At 41.1% G+C, this 16134-nt stretch overlaps 1 protein-coding gene across 1 annotated transcript in view; it reads left to right on the top strand.

Moving 5' to 3' along the window:
• Nucleotides 1-16134, top strand: part of TMPRSS9 (transmembrane serine protease 9) — a 331091-nt gene that overhangs the window by 207424 nt on the left and 107533 nt on the right. The window contains exon 11 of the mRNA XM_040417828.1: nt 8179-8315. Within this exon, the coding sequence (XP_040273762.1) occupies nt 8179-8315 (137 nt within the window). The remainder of the gene's footprint in view (nt 1-8178; nt 8316-16134) is intronic.

Below are 16134 nucleotides of genomic sequence, written 5' to 3'. Positions count from 1 at the left end.
TTTGTGAGAAAAAAAAACAAAAAATCAATTTCCGCTAACTTGTGGCAAAAAAAAAAAAATTCTATGAACTCGCCATGCCCCTCATTGAATACCTTGGGGTGTCTTCTTTCCAAAATGGGGTCACATGTGGGGTATTTATACTGCCCTGGATTTTTAGGGGCCCTAAAGCGTGAGAAGAAGTCTGGGATCCAAATGTCTAAAAATGCCCCCCTAAAAGGAATGTGGCCCCTTTGCGCATCTAGGCTGCAAAAAAGTGTCACACATGTGGTATCGCCGTACTCAGGAGAAGTTGGGGAATGTGTTTTGGGGTGTCATTTTACATATACCCATGCTGGGTGAGATAAATATCTTGGTCAAATGCCAACTTTGTATAAAAAAAATGGGAAAAGTTGTCTTTTGCCAAGATATTTCTCTCACCCAGCATGGGTATATGTAAAATGACACCCCAAAACACATTGCCCAACTTCTCCTGAGTACGGAGATACCACATGTGTGACACTTTTTTGCAGCCTAGGTGGGCAAAGGGGCCCACATTCCAAAGAGCACCTTTCGGATTTCACCGGCCATTTTTTACAGATTTTGATTTCAAACTACTTACCACACATTTGGGCCCCTAGAATGCCAGGGCAGTATAACTACCCCACAAGTGACCCCATTTTGGAAAGAAGACACCCCAAAGTATTCCGTGAGGGGCATGGCGAGTTCCTAGAATTTATTATTTTTTGTCACAAGTTAGCGGAAAATTATGATTTATTTTATATTTTTTTTTTCTTACAAAGTCTCATATTCCACTAACTTGTGACAAAAAATAAAAACTTCCATGAACTCACTATGCCCATCAGCGAATACCTTGGGGTTTCTTCTTTCCAAAATGGGGTCACTTGTGGGGTAGTTATACTGCCCTGGCATTCTAGGGGCCCAAATGTGTGGTAAGGAGTTTGAAATCAAAATCTGTAAAAAATGGCCGGTGAAATCCGAAAGGTGCTCTTTGGAATGTGGGCCCCTTTGCCCACCTAGGCTGCAAAAAAGTGTCACACATGTGGTATCGCCGTACTCAGGAGAAGTTGGGCAATGTGTTTTGGGGTGTCATTTTACATATACCCATGCTGAGTGAGATAAATATCTTGGTCAAATGCCAACTTTGTATAAAAAAATAGGAAAAGTTGTCTTTTGCCAAGATATTTCTCTCACCCAGCATGGGTATATGTAAAATGACACCCCAAAACACATTGCCCAACTTCTCCTGAGTACGGAGATACCACATGTGTGACACTTTTTTGCAGCCTAGGTGGGCAAAGGGGCCCACATTCCAAAGAGCACCTTTCGGATTTCACCGACCATTTTTTACAGATTTTGATTTCAAAATCCTTACCACACATTTGGGCCCCTAGAATGCCAGGGCAGTATAACTACCCCACAAGTGACCCCATTTTGGAAAGAAGACAACCCAAGGTATTCGCTGATGGGCATAGTGAGTTCATAGAAGTTTTTATTTTTTGTCACAAGTTAGTGGAATATGAGACTTTGTAAGAAAAAAAAAAAAATCATCATTTTCCGCTAACTTGTGACAAAAAATAAAAAGCTCTATGAACTCACTATGCCCATCAGCGAATACCTTAGGGTGTCTACTTTCCAAAATGGGGTCATTTATGGGGTGTTTGTACTGTCTGGGCATTGTAGAACCTCAGGAAACATGACAGGTGCTCAGAAAGACAGAGCTGCTTCAAAAAGCGGAAATTCACATTTTTGTACCATAGTTTGTAAACGCTATAACTTTTACCCAAACATTTTTTTTTATCAAAAACATGTAGAACAATAAATTTAGAGAAAAATTTATATATGGATGTCGTTTTTTTTGCTAAATTTTACAACTCAAAGTGAAAAATGTCATTTTTTTGCAAAACAATCGTTAAATTTCGATTAATAACAAAAAAAGTAAAAATGTCAGCAGCAATGAAATACCACCAAATGAAAGCTCTATTAGTGAGAAGAAAAGGAGGTAAAATTCATTTGGGTGGTAAGTTGCATGACCGAGCAATAAACGGTGAAAGTAGTGTAGGTCAGAAGTGTAAAAAGTGGCCTGGTCATTAAGGGTGTTTAAGCTATGGGGGCTGAAGTGGTTAATAAGTCTCTAACACTAAATTAGGATACATATGAAACATCCCAAGATTGCAATATAGAGATCTGCTTAGGGAAAACCTGATAATTAGCCCAGTATAATGAGAGAACCTCTGGTGTTATCAGCACTCCCAGGAATTGGGAAGTCCACTGAAAAGGGGACAAGTGCTGGAGCAAAAGGTTAGTTTGCGGAGGTAAAGTTACATTAAGGACTTGTGATTTACTAGGGTTAATTTTAATATTGGAGAGAGTGCCAAAATAATCTAAAATAGTGATAACCACCAGAAACGCCTCCCATTGGATTCGTAATAAATAATAGAACAGATGTGATGCGTTGCCTAATGTAATTCCTTTTACTGTATCATCCTGGCGAAAGGCCTCCAGAATTGATTCTATTGTTAAAACAAAAAGAAGGGGAGACAAGGGGCATCCTTGTCTAGTTCCATTACTTATCGAGACAGGAGGTGACAACATGCCATTAACCCAAACACGAGCACAGGAGGAATTGTACATGGACAAAACTGCAGAGATAAATTGTAGTGGGATGCAAAATCAGGCTGCAGCTCTGGTCATAAATCTGGTCATAATCCCACCTCTGGAACCCGCACCTATCAGACTAGCGATATGCCCCCATTTTCTCAGATGGGAATATCCCTTTAACTCGAAGGACCCTTTCACATGGGCGAGATTTCCGCACGTGTGCAATGCGTGAGGTGAACGCATTTCACCCGCACTAAATCCAGACCCATTCATTTCTATAGGGCTGTGCACATGAGCGGTGATTTTCACGCATGACTTGCGTGAAAATCGCAGCATGCTCTATATTGTGCGTTTATCACGCAACGCAGGCCCCATAGAAGTGAATGGGGCTGCGTGAAAATCGCAAGCATCCGCAAGCAAGTGCGGATGCGGTGCGATTTTCACGCATGGTTGCTAAGTTGACAGTCTATTCACTGTATTATTTTCCCTTATAACATGGTTATAAGGGACAAATAATAGCATTCTTTAATACAGAATGCTTAGTAGAAGGTCAATTGAGGGTTAAAAAAATAAATAAAATTAACTCACCTCCTCCTCTTGATCGTGTAGTTGCCGATCTCTTCTTACGTCTTTATTCATGAGCTGCCGGCTAAAGGACCTGTGGTGACGTCACATCACATGGTCCATCACCGTGGTGATGGACCGTGTGATTGGACCATGTGATGAGCTCAGTGTCGTCACCACAGGTCCTGAAGAAAGAGCAGGAGACCGGCAGCTATGCGATCAATTGGAGGAGGTGAGTTAATTTTATTTTTTAACCCTCAATTGACCTTCTACTAAGCATTCTGTATTAAAGAATGCTATTATTTTCCCTTATAACCATGTTATAAGGGAAAATAATTACATCTACACAACCTTGAACCCAAACCTGAACTTCAGTGAAGAAGTTTGGGTCTGTGTACCACATTCAGTTTTTTATCACGCGCGTGCAAAACGCATTGCACCCGCGCGATAAAAACTGAACAACGGAACGCAATCGCAGTCAAAACTGACTGCAATTGGGTACCTACTCGCGCAGGTTTGCTGCAATGCACCCGGGACGCATCCTGAGCCAAAACGTGACGTCCGTGTGAACCCAGCCTAAAGTGTGTTTCTATTCCCACCTCGTTTTTGTGCAGGAACCTGCACACTTGACTCCTCTTTGCCGGTGCGTTCATTCCCTTAACATTAAAGAAACATATAGTAGTCTTAGGGTACTTTCACACTAGCGTTAGAAGAATCCAGCAGGAAGTTCCGTTGCCAAAACTGCCTGCTGGATCCGGAAATCTGCATGCAAACGGATATCATTTGTTTCCGGATCCGTCTAACAAATGCGTTGCAATACCTGATCTGTCTCTCCGGTGTCATCCAGAAAACCGGATCTGGTATTTATCTTTTTCACAAATTTAAAGGTCTGCGTATACGCAGACCGGGAAACCGAATCAGTTTTTTCAGAACACTTGGTACCGGATCCAGCATTAATACATTTCAATTGAAATTAATGCTAGATCCGGCATTTTGGCAAGTGTTCCGGAATTTTAGCCGTAGAAAATACCGCAGCATGCTGTGGTATTTTCTCTGGCCAAATACCGTAAAAGGGACTGAACTGAAGACATCCTGATGCATACTGAACGGATTTCTTTCCATTTAGAATGCATTGGGACAAAACTGAAGCATTTTTTCCAGTATTGAGCCCCTATGACGGAACTCAATACCGGAAAACTTAAACGCTAGTGTGAAAATACCCTTAGCCATGAGGACTATAAAAAAGGAAAAAACTAAAATAACTAAAGGAAAACCATAAATCAGAAGTATCCCCTTTACATAAGCCAATATACCATCCCTTACTGTTTCCACATCTAGGCCAAGACGGGAGGAGGGAAGGAGGGAAGGGTAAGGGAGGAAAAAGGGTAAGTAGGTAAACAACAACAGACAACAGATCATAGAAATGAAAGCATACTCAAGTGAAACAAACATAAGAAAAGAAGAACCTTGAAACAAGCAGAGTAACACTCCTTACACCAGCATCGGTCGTGAGGGGACGAACTTTCCATTAACACAGTCTACAGCCCCTTTTCAGGCCATCAGTGAGAACTCAGACCAAACCACGGGCAGTTCCATGCACATAGACTTTAGGTGCGCATTATATCCTGGAGGAAGCAATGCAAAACTAGATAGGTAGGGAAGTAAGCACTCATATATCTCCCAAGGGCTCTTGCAGGACTGGCTGAAGCTTCTGTGGAGTCATCCTTTGGACGGTGGCTTTCATTCACTGATGTTTAGCCAATGTCACATGGGTCCAATGGTAGTGGAGGTAGGGGTGCAATATTTTGAGCTGAGCTCTAGTCTGAGATATCTAAGGCTTCAATCTCCAGGACCTCGTAGATGCGCTGCAAGTCAGCGTGGGCTTTAATCACGACTTTAAGGCCCGGTGTATCAATCAACAACCAAAAGGAGTGCAGCCATCGATACGTTATTTTCCTGCTCCTTAGAATGTCCGGAAATGGCCATAGATGGTTCTGTTTACGCAGAGTCATGGGGGATAAATCCTGATAAATGGTGACAGTGGAGCCAGCATATTCTATGAAAGCAGCAGAACGGGAGGCAGAGAATATCTTCTCTTTAGTTTGGTAGCTCACCATGCAGCAGATTACATCTCTGTAAATAAATAAAATTAACTCACCTCCTCCTCTTGATCGTGTAGTTGCCGATCTCTTCTTACGTCTTTATTCATGAGCTGCCGGCTAAAGGACCTGTGGTGACGTCACATCACATGGTCCATCACCGTGGTGATGGACCGTGTGATTGGACCATGTGATGAGCTCAGTGTCGTCACCACAGGTCCTGAAGAAAGAGCAGGAGACCGGCAGCTATGCGATCAATTGGAGGAGGTGAGTTAATTTTATTTTTTAACCCTCAATTGACCTTCTACTAAGCATTCTGTATTAAAGAATGCTATTATTTTCCCTTATAACCATGTTATAAGGGAAAATAATTACATCTACACAACCTTGAACCCAAACCTGAACTTCAGTGAAGAAGTTCGGGTCTGTGTACCACATTCAGTTTTTTATCACGCGCGTGCAAAACGCATTGCACCCGCGCGATAAAAACTGAACAACGGAACGCAATCGCAGTCAAAACTGACTGCAATTGGGTACCTACTCGCGCAGGTTTGCTGCAATGCACCCGGGACACATCCTGAGCCAAAACGTGACGTCCGTGTGAACCCAGCCTAAAGTGTGTTTCTATTCCCACCTCGTTTTTGTGCAGGAACCTGCACACTTGACTCCTCTTTGACGGTGCGTTCATTCCCTTAACATTAAAGAAACATATAGTAGTCTTAGGGTACTTTCACACTAGCGTTAGAAGAATCCCACCACAGGTCATGGTGTTTTGGAAAAGGCCTCAGTGCTCTATGTGCCCGGTCTATGGTTAGGTCCCCTGTATCTGCAGCCAGCCAGTCGCAGGGGCAACACGTGAGGTGCACGGTGGACCGATGAGGGGCCAAATTATAACACACAGTTCATCAGTTTACTCACGGTTAGCAGAAAGCCTCCCTGGGCTGGCAGCACAGTGTTGAGGTGGACAGCACGAAATCCTCCGGAGCATGCTCTGTGGTAGGAAGCATCAGCCAAGATGGTGGTTGAGGTGGCCTTGATGTTAGGGGTGCTTAGGGTGCTTGTTGCGGCTGAGTCCCTTGACGCCAGTACCGTTAATGGTGGTACAACCATTAGTAGTAATATGGAGATAGACAGTGGTAAGCTGCAACTCACAACTTTTACTTTTGGTGACTTTGGTTGCAGCAGTACAAAAATGCAGTCTCTTGATGGTACAGAGTTAATTCTGCAAATCCACTGTTTCTAGGCTTTTCAGGTTTTAGGTTGGGGCAGTGGGTTATTTTCAATATCAGTGCAATGTTGGTGAGGTTACCGGAGGCTATGGTATCCTTCACCTGAATATCCCAAAGGTCCTTTACGCCTGGTTTGCGGCTTTTATCCTTTGGATGTATATAAGTCTGTCCTTTTGTCCCTTGCTGGACTAAAACTTTTCCTCAGAGCTGAAGTGCTAGATCTGCACCTTTTCACTCTCTCAGCATCAGTCTACTTACTGATCTCCACACTGACCTGTCTCTGTCCTCACCGAACCTGAACCTGTCCTCAACTGATCATCTGCTTCACTAGACCTGAACTAGGTATATATAAGACCTAAGTTTTATCCCCATCTAGTGGTGGGATGTATAAATTACACCTAATCTGCCTGGTAACAGGGATTTTGCAGATACATACATACAAAATCATACAATACAACATAGTACTGTTGACAAGGTAAAAAGTGCTTTTAAGCAGTGCCCACACACACGTAGTGGGCTGCTGCATATCTTGGCCGAACAGGTCAGAGAATATGAAGGTAAAAGACTGTGCCAGTGCTTCTGGAGCGTCAGATCGGGGAGGCCTTTAAGCCGCAAGTTGTTCCTGCGCCCCCGATTATCTTGGTCTTCTACTAGGGAATATAAGTGATTCACGTGCGCTTCACAGTTATTCATATTATGTGTGACCACTGTATTAAAATCAATAACTGACACCTGAGTGGTCTGAAGGGCCTCCATTCTGGAGTGCATTTGGCGAAAGTCTTGCTTAATGTCCTTCATTCACATACCAGAGGCTCCGGTGATTGTGCCAGCAGGTTCTTGAGAAATGATCTGGAAATTCTCTGGTCCTCTCTGTTCGACAAATCTTCCAATTCGCTGTCGGCCTCTGCCTCTGAATCTTCACCTTCTAAGGCAGCAGGATGTTTCTGTTTGGAAGTCGCCCACCATGTGCGCCGCTGTTGCTGGCATCTTCATTATGAAGTGCTCGATTTCCCCTTGGCTGAGTTCACATCAGCGTTCACCCTTTCTGTTTTCTTGTTCTGTTATAGGAACAGGAGAACGGCACATAACGGAGCCGAATGGAGCCTATGGACCCCATAGACTATAATAGGGTCCATTAGGTTTCCGCTCAGAGTTGTGTATAAGTCCTGCATGCACAATTTTTGTCTCGACTTCAAAAACCTTCCTCTGAGCGGAAACCTAACGGACCCCATTATAGTCTATGGGATCCATAGGCTCCGCTCAGCTCAGTTATGTGCCGAATCCGTCCTTTCCATTTTTCTGTTCCTATAACGGAGCAGGAGAACGGAAAAGCTGAACGCTGATGTAAATTCAGCCTTAAGTGACTAGAAGTTTAATAGGAGATATTTTTTTAATTTATTTTTCATTTGTATGACTGAATAACGTAGCTTTGTTTTAATTCAATATTTGCTGACGAGCACAATTCCTGATACCAAAACCATAAGTACCCGTAAGGAACATTTTCACATAGTGTATCAATAGTGTGTATTCCAGGACCCTAGTTTTTACACTGTCAAATGTAAAATTTTATCATTTGAAGATTTTCCAATTATAAACTCTATTGTGTCTATTAATAAACATTGAGCTTATAACAAATCTGAATGTGGGAGTAAAATGAGTATACAGTGCAATTTTATTTCTAATTTCAGTGGTGAAACCTGAAGTGTTGCAAAAAGCTACAGTTGCCCTCATAGATCAAACACTCTGCAATAGCTTATACAGCAATGTGGTCACAGACAGGATGGTTTGTGCAGGTTATCTGGAGGGCAAAATTGATTCATGCCAGGTAAGAGAACATTATGTGATTAGTAAATCCAAAAACTTTGACTTCAGTTAAGGCCTCATGCACACAAACATATTTTCATTCAGTGTCCATTCCGTTTTTTTTGCGGATCATATACGGAACCATTAATTTCAATGGGTCCGTAAAAAAAGGTACTCTGTGTGCATTCCGTTTCCGTATTTCCGTTCCCCCAAAAAAATTATGGACAAGGATAGTACTGTTCTATTAAGGGCCAGCTGTTCAGCAAAATACGGAATGCACACGGATGTCATTCGTATTTTTTGCAGATCCGATTTTTGCGAACCGCAAAATATATACGGTCGTGTGCATGAGACCTAAGGTATAACATTCTATTTACAAGCTATGTACTCCCATGCCTCTATGAAACATTAAGCATGTCAGGATGGCTGTATAATCCTTTCAGAAAGTTTTCTGGCTAGATAATAAAATGAGCATTTTCTGAGTCCAGCTTGTATTGAGCAGTGTAGGATTACAGCAGCAGGGGACTTGGGGCGCTGAAAGAAGCTAAGTGGACGGGTTGAGTTTAATTTATGAATACACTGGACTTATTGAGCTATCTCACTCCCTAGCTGGTCTCATAAACTGCTCATTTGAATACCAGGTTGGAAAATTTTCAAAAATGATTATAACAACCATTCTTACATGGTTCCAATCTCATCAGGTCTAAGAGATCTGTTAATGAAATAATTACGGGTATGTATGCTGTTTGTATTCGGAAATCTGGTGACATATGTTCTTTAAACCACTTCCTGACCGCCCATTGACTATAAACGTCCTGGGTGGTCGGGGTTATCTCTAAATTGACGTTCTGGAACGTCTTTTCAGAGATGGCAGCTGCACGCTAATTGTGGGTGTCCCTGCCTTCTATTAGCATCTGTCGCTTCCTGTCCCGGCCCGGTGATCATGTGACCACCGGGGCGTCGGAAGTGTGTAGGAGCTGACGGGACTTCCATAGACCACGATCAGCCCTGCACTGAGGCTGTATAGTATAGTATGCTGTACAGCCTCTCTGGGGGGTGTATTTCCACTGTAACTGTAACTATGTCAGCCCCAGTTACAGGACAAATCAATAGTAAAAAAAAAAAAAAAGAAGTTCAATGTCCCCCAGAGGTCTTGTATGACCTTATGGGGGACACAAAGGGTAAAAAAATAAAAAATAAAAAATAAAAATAAAGTGTTTTGAAAAAAAAAAAAGAAATCCACCCAAATCCGTTATTTAAAATTTTTTAAAAATAGAAGAAAAAAAAAAAGAGACATATTTGGCATCACTGTGTCTGCACCGACCGGCTCTAAAATAATATGATATGATCTACCCCATTAGGTGAATTCTGTAAAAAAATAAATAGATAAACTTTGCACCAAAACTGATTTTTTTTTTGTCAGCTCACTGAAAGTGTATTTTCCTTCTCAATGCACCTTGATTCCTTCCTTTGTCCCCGAAGACAGACGTCTGGAGAACTTGTCAGTGACAAATGCAGTATGATGTCAGTAACAGTTCTATTTATTGCTTGTCATACTGGGCCTTATATACATTCATGCATACATACAAGAATAGCTGCAGCTCTCATTACAATAGTAGCAGTTCCTTATACAGACAGAAGGTCAATGTAAATATAGTCACCTTCTAATATGATGTCACCCAACCTCCTGTCCTTCCTACAGATCATACAGCTAATTCCATTTAACCCTTCACTCACCTCCCAAAAAACATAATATTAATCAATCAAAAAGTCGTATGTACCCCAAAATAGTAGCAATGAAAATGTCACCTCATCCTGCAAAAAATTAGCCCCCACACAAGACCATAGCCAGAAAAAAAAATATGGCTCTATCAAAATTGTAACACAAAAACATAATTTTTTTCTAAAAATGCCCTTATTGTGTAAAAATAAAATAATCTAGACATATTTGGTATTGCCGGGTCCGTAACAATTGGCGCTACAAAAATATTACATGATCTACTCCATCAAGTGAATGGTGTAAAAATAAAAATTATGCCAAAACAGCCTTTTTTAGTCACCTCACTGCACAAAAAACAGAATATCAATTAATCAAAGTCTTATGTACCCCAAAATGGTAGAAACAAAAATGTCACCTCGTTGCACAAAAAACAAGCCCTCACACATGACTATAGCCAGAAAATGGCAACACAAAAGTTTTTATTGTGTAAAACGTAAAAATAAAAATTTGATAAAAAGCCAAATGTACCCTAAAATAGTGCCAATAAAAACTACAGCTTGTCTCGCACAAAATAAGCCCTCACGCAGCTCATTCAACAAAGAATAAAAAAAGTTATCGCTCTTAAAAACCATGACGGAAAATTCCATGTTATAAAATCCAGATGCTGCTCCTTCCCTTCTGAGCCATGGGGTATCCCCATATAACAGTATACGACCACAATTGGTGTCTTACAGTATTCAGGAGAAAATGGGTAGCAAATTGTGGGGGGATATTCTCCTGTTATCTTTTGTGAAAAAGAAAGTTTGGGCCTAAAGCACCATTTTCTTGTAAAAAAAGAAATATTTTTCATTTTCACACCCAAGTATTAAAAATTCTATGAAACACCTGCTGAGTGAATTGCTCGCTACACCCCTTAAAAATTCCTTGGGTGGTCTAGTTTACAAAATGTGGTCACTTTTTGGGGGTTTTCACTGTGGGGTTACCTCAGGGCCTCTTCAAATGCAACATGGTGCCTAGAGACCATTCCAGCAAAATCTGCCCTCCAAAAACCATATGGCGCTCCTTGCCTTCCTTTCCCTGCCGTGTGCCCAAACAGCGGTATACGACCACCTATAGTGTGTTTCTGTAACTTGCAGAATCAGGATAATACATATTGAGGTTTGTTTTGTTGTTAACCCTTGATGTGTTCCAGGAAAAGATTGATTAAAATGGAAAATCTGCCAAAAAAAAGTGAAATTTCACATCTATTTTGCTTTTATTCCTATGGAATACCTAAAGGGTTAACAACATTTCTAAAACCAGTTTTGAATAGTTTGAGGGTGTTTTCTTTTTTAACCTCTTAAGGACACATGACGTACCGGTACGTCATGATGTCCTGGTACTTAAGGACACATGACGTACCGGTACGTCATGTGTTGTTCCGATCACTGCCGCCCGGCCGGCAGTGATCGGAACCCGGTGCCTGCTCAAATCATTGAGCAGGCACCTAGGCTAAATGCGCGGGGGGGTCCCGTGACCCCCCCCCATGTCGGCGATCGCGGCAAACCGCAGGTCAATTCAGACCTGCGGTTTGCTGCGATTTCTGCAGTTTCTGGTCCCCGCGGTCCCTGACCGCGGAGATCAGAAACTTTAGTATTCCTAAAATAGATCTGTATCCCTCCCCCTGCACCCCCGAGCGATTTTAGCCCGGTGGGAGGTGCAGGGGGAGGGTTGCGGGCGGTGCGGGCGGTGCGGGAGGCGGGCGGTGCGGCAGGCGGGATCGCGATCCCCCGCCCGCCTCCCCTTGAAAATTCATTGGTGTTCAGTGGGTATACCAGGGTGCCAGCACATTGCTGGCACCCTGGTATAAACGGCTGACATCTGCGATGCGATGTCAGCCGTTTAACCCTTTCCATACAGCGGTCCGTACGGACCGCTGTATGGAAAAGGTTAACAGCGCAGGGAGCTCTCTCCCTCTCCCATCGGGGGGCTGCTGTGCCTTTGCAGCCCCCCGATGGAGAGGGAGAGAGCCCCCAGACAGCCCCCCGAGAGATCCCCTCCTTACCCTTCCCCGTCTGCGAAGTTCTGAGCAGACGGGGAAGGTTCCCATGGCAACAGGACGCCTCTCAGGCGTCCTGCTGTCCATGGTGCTGAACAGATCTGTGCTGAAAGCATAGATCTGTTCAGTGTAAGTAAAATACAGTACAGAACAATATATATTGTTCTGTACTGTATTATACAGACATCAGACCCACTGGATCTTCAAGAACCAAGTGGGTCTGGGTCAAAAAAAAGTGAATAAAAGTGAAAAAAAAAGTAAAAATCAAAAAACACATTTATCACTGATAAAAAATGAAAAAAATAAAATTCCCTACACATGTTTGGTATCGCCGCGTCCGTAACGACCTGATCTATAAAACGGTCATGTTACTTTACCCGAACGGTGAACACCATAAAAATAAAAAATAAAAAACTATGATGAAATTGAAATTTTGCCCACCTTACTTCCCAAAAAAGGTAATAAAAGTGATCAAAAAAGTCGCATGTACGCCAAAATTGTAACAATCAAACCGTCATCTCATCCCGCAAAAATCATACCCTACCCAAGATAATCGCCCAAAAACTGAAAAAACTATGGCTCTTAGACTATGGAGACACTAAAACATCATTTTTTTTGTTTCAAAAATGAAATCATTGTGTAAAACTTACATAAATAAAAAAAAAGTATACATATTAGGTATCGCCGCGTCCGTATCGCCCGGCTCTATAAAAATATCACATGACCTAACCCCTCAGATGACCACCGTAAAAAAATAAAAATAAAAACGGTGTAAAAAAAGCCATTTTTTGTCATCTTACGTCACAAAAAGTGTAATAGCAAGCAATCAAAAAGTCATATGCACCCCAAAATAGATGCCAATCAAACCGTCATCTCATCCCGCAAAAAATGAGACCCTACTTAAGATAATAGCCTAAAAACTGAAAAAACTATGGCTCTTAGACTATGGAGACACTAAAACATTTTTTTGGTTTTAAAAATGAAATCATTGTGTAAAACTTACATAAATAAAAAAAATTGTATACATATTAGGTATCGCCGCGTCCGTGACAACCTGCTCTATAAAATTACCACATGATCTAACCTGTCAGATGAATGTTGTAAATAACAAAAAAAAAAACGGTGCCAAAAAAGCTATTTCTTGTTACCTTGCCGCACAAAAAGTGTAATATAGAGCAACCAAAAATCATATGTACCCTAAACTAGTACCAACAAAACTGCCACCCTATCCCGTAATTTCTAAAATGGGGTCACTTTTTTGGAGTTTCTACTCTAGGGGTGCATCAGGGGGGCTTCAAATGGGACATGGTGTAAAAAAAAACAGTCCAGCAAAACCTGCCTTCCAAAAACCATATGGTGTTCCTTTCCTTCTGCGCCCTGCCGTGTGCCCGTACAGCGGTTTACGACCACATATGGGGTGTTTCTGTAAACTACAGAATTAGGGCCATAAATAATGAGTTTTGTTTGGCTGTTAACCCTTGCTTTGTAACTGGAAAAAAAATATTAAAATGGAAAATCTGCCAAAAAAGTGAAATTTTGAAATTGTATCTCTATTTTCCATTAAATCTTGTGCAACACCTAAAGGGTTAACAAAGTTTGTAAAATCTGTTTTGAATACCTTGAGGGGTGTAGTTTCTTAGATGGGGTCACTTTTATGGAGTTTATAATCTAGGGGTGCATCAGGGGGGCTTCAAATGGGACATGGTGCCAAAAAAACAGTCCAGCAAAATCAGCCCTCCAAAAACCAAACGGCGCACCTTTCACTCTACGCCCCGCTGTGTGCCCGTACAGTAGTTTACGGCCACATATTGGGTGTTTCTGTAAACAGCAGAGTCAGGGCAATAAAGATACAGTCTTGTTTGGCTGTTAACCCTTGCTTTGTTAGTGGAAAAAATGGGTTAAAATGGAAAATTAGGCAACAAAATGAAATTCTCAAATTTCATCGCCATTTGCCAATAACTCTTGTGCAACACCTAAAGGGTTAACGACGTATGTAAAATCAGTTTTGAATACCTTGAGGGGTGTAGTTTCTTAGATGGGGTCACTTTTAGGGAGTTTCTCCTCTAGGGGTGCATCAGGGGGGCTTCAAATGGGACATGGTGTAAATAAACCAGTCCATAAAAATCAGCCTTCCAAAAACCATACGGCGCACCTTTCCCTCTACGCCCCGCTGTGTGGCCGTACAGTAGTTTACGGCCACATATTGGGTGTTTCTGTAAACGGCAGAGTCAGGGCAATAAAGATACAGTCTTGTTTGGCTGTTAACCCTTGGTTTGTTAGTGGAAAAAATGGGTTAAAATGAAAAATTAGACAAAAAAATGAAATTCTCAAATTTGCTCCCCATTTGCCAATAACTCTTGTGCAACACCTAAAGGGTTAACAACGTATGCAAAATCAGTTTTGAATACCTTGAGGGGTGTAGTTTCTTAGATGGGGTCATTTTTGGGTGGTTTCTATAATGTAAGCCTCGCAAAGTGACTTGAGACCTGAACTGGTCCCTAAAAATTGAGTTTTTGTAAATTTCTGAAAAATTTCAAGATTTGCTTCTAAACTTCTAAGCCTTATAACATCCCCAAAAAATAAAATATCATTCCCAAAACAATTCACACATGAAGTAGACATATGGGGAATGTAAAGTCATCACAATTTTTGGGGGTATTACTATGTATTACAGAAGTAGAGAAACTGAAACTTTGAAATTTGCTAAATTTTTCCAAATTTTTGTTAAATTAGGTATTTTTTGGTGCAAAAAAAAATAATTTTTTGACTTCATTTTACCAGTGTCATGAAGTACAATATGTGACGAAAAAACAATCTCAGAACGGCCTGGATAAGTCAAAGCGTTTTAAAGTTATCAGCACTTAAAGGGACTCTGGTCAGATTTGCAAAAAATGGCCTGGTCCTAAGGTGTAAAAAGGCTGTGTCCTTAAGGGGTTAAATGGGGTCATTTATGGGTTGGTTCTATTAGGTAAGCCCCACAAAGTGACTTCAGAATTGAACTGGTCCTTAAAAAAGCTGACTTTGGAAATTTTCTTAAAAATTTAAAAAATTGCTTCTGAAGGTCTAAACCTTCTAACGTCCTAAAAAATAAAATTACATTACCAAAGTTATGCCAACATAAAGTAGACATATGGGTAATGTTGTTTAATGAATATTTTATGAGGTATCACTATTTGTCTTAAAAGCAGAGAGATTCAAATTTAGAAAACAATGAATTTTTTCATATTTTCGTTAACTCTTGGATTTTTTATATAAATAAAGGTAAAACATATTGACTAAAATTTACCATTATCTTGAAGTACAATGTGTCACGAGAAAAAAATATCTGAATGCCTTGGATAAACAAAAGCGTTCCAAAGTTATTACCACATAAAGTGACACATCAGATTTGCATAATTTGGCCTGGTCAGGAAGGGGGTAAATGGCCCGGTCTGGAAGTGTATAGTGTAAAGGCTATATATACACCTTTGGGAACAATTTTTTAAATTTATTATTGCATTGTACTCATTTTGAGGTAAAAATAATTTTATTAAAAATATGGAGTCCTTTTTTATGTACAGAGCAAAGCTCTAGAAGCACCCTTTGGATTTTCTGTCTTTTCCATCAGACCAGGAGCCTTTCATCTGCATATGCTGTTCATCTGTTATTCCTCATGGATATGTATAAATAGACAACTTTTTTATGTAAAGAAAAATCGCTTCCAATGAATAAAGTTGTTTCTGCAGCATGTATACTCTGCAAACCTTCTTCAAATTAGTTCCAAAAATATCTGCAAGAAATCTGCCAAATTGCCCATTCCCCTTGTGAATTGTTAAGTCCCTACAGACTTGCAGCAACCAACTAACAATTTATTCGTACATTTCCAGAAGTATTAACAGGGGAATGTCACAAAGCATTCTGTTGGTTAACCCCTTAAGGACTTAGGAAGTATCGGTACGGCATGGGTCCCGAGTCCTTAAGGACCCATGACGTACCGGTAAGTCATGAGTTTAAAATAGGATCAAACTTTAAAACGCCCGAAATTAAGTTTTATTAACCCCCCCTGCACCCCTGAATGATATTATGTGGGCGGGTGGTGCAGGG

The sequence above is a fragment of the Bufo bufo genome, chromosome 2 (genome assembly GCF_905171765.1).
Source record: "Bufo bufo chromosome 2, aBufBuf1.1, whole genome shotgun sequence".
Lineage (NCBI taxonomy): Eukaryota > Metazoa > Chordata > Amphibia > Anura > Bufonidae > Bufo > Bufo bufo.
Note: the sequence above shows the minus strand (reverse complement) of the source record. Positions and strands in the feature narration are given on the sequence as shown.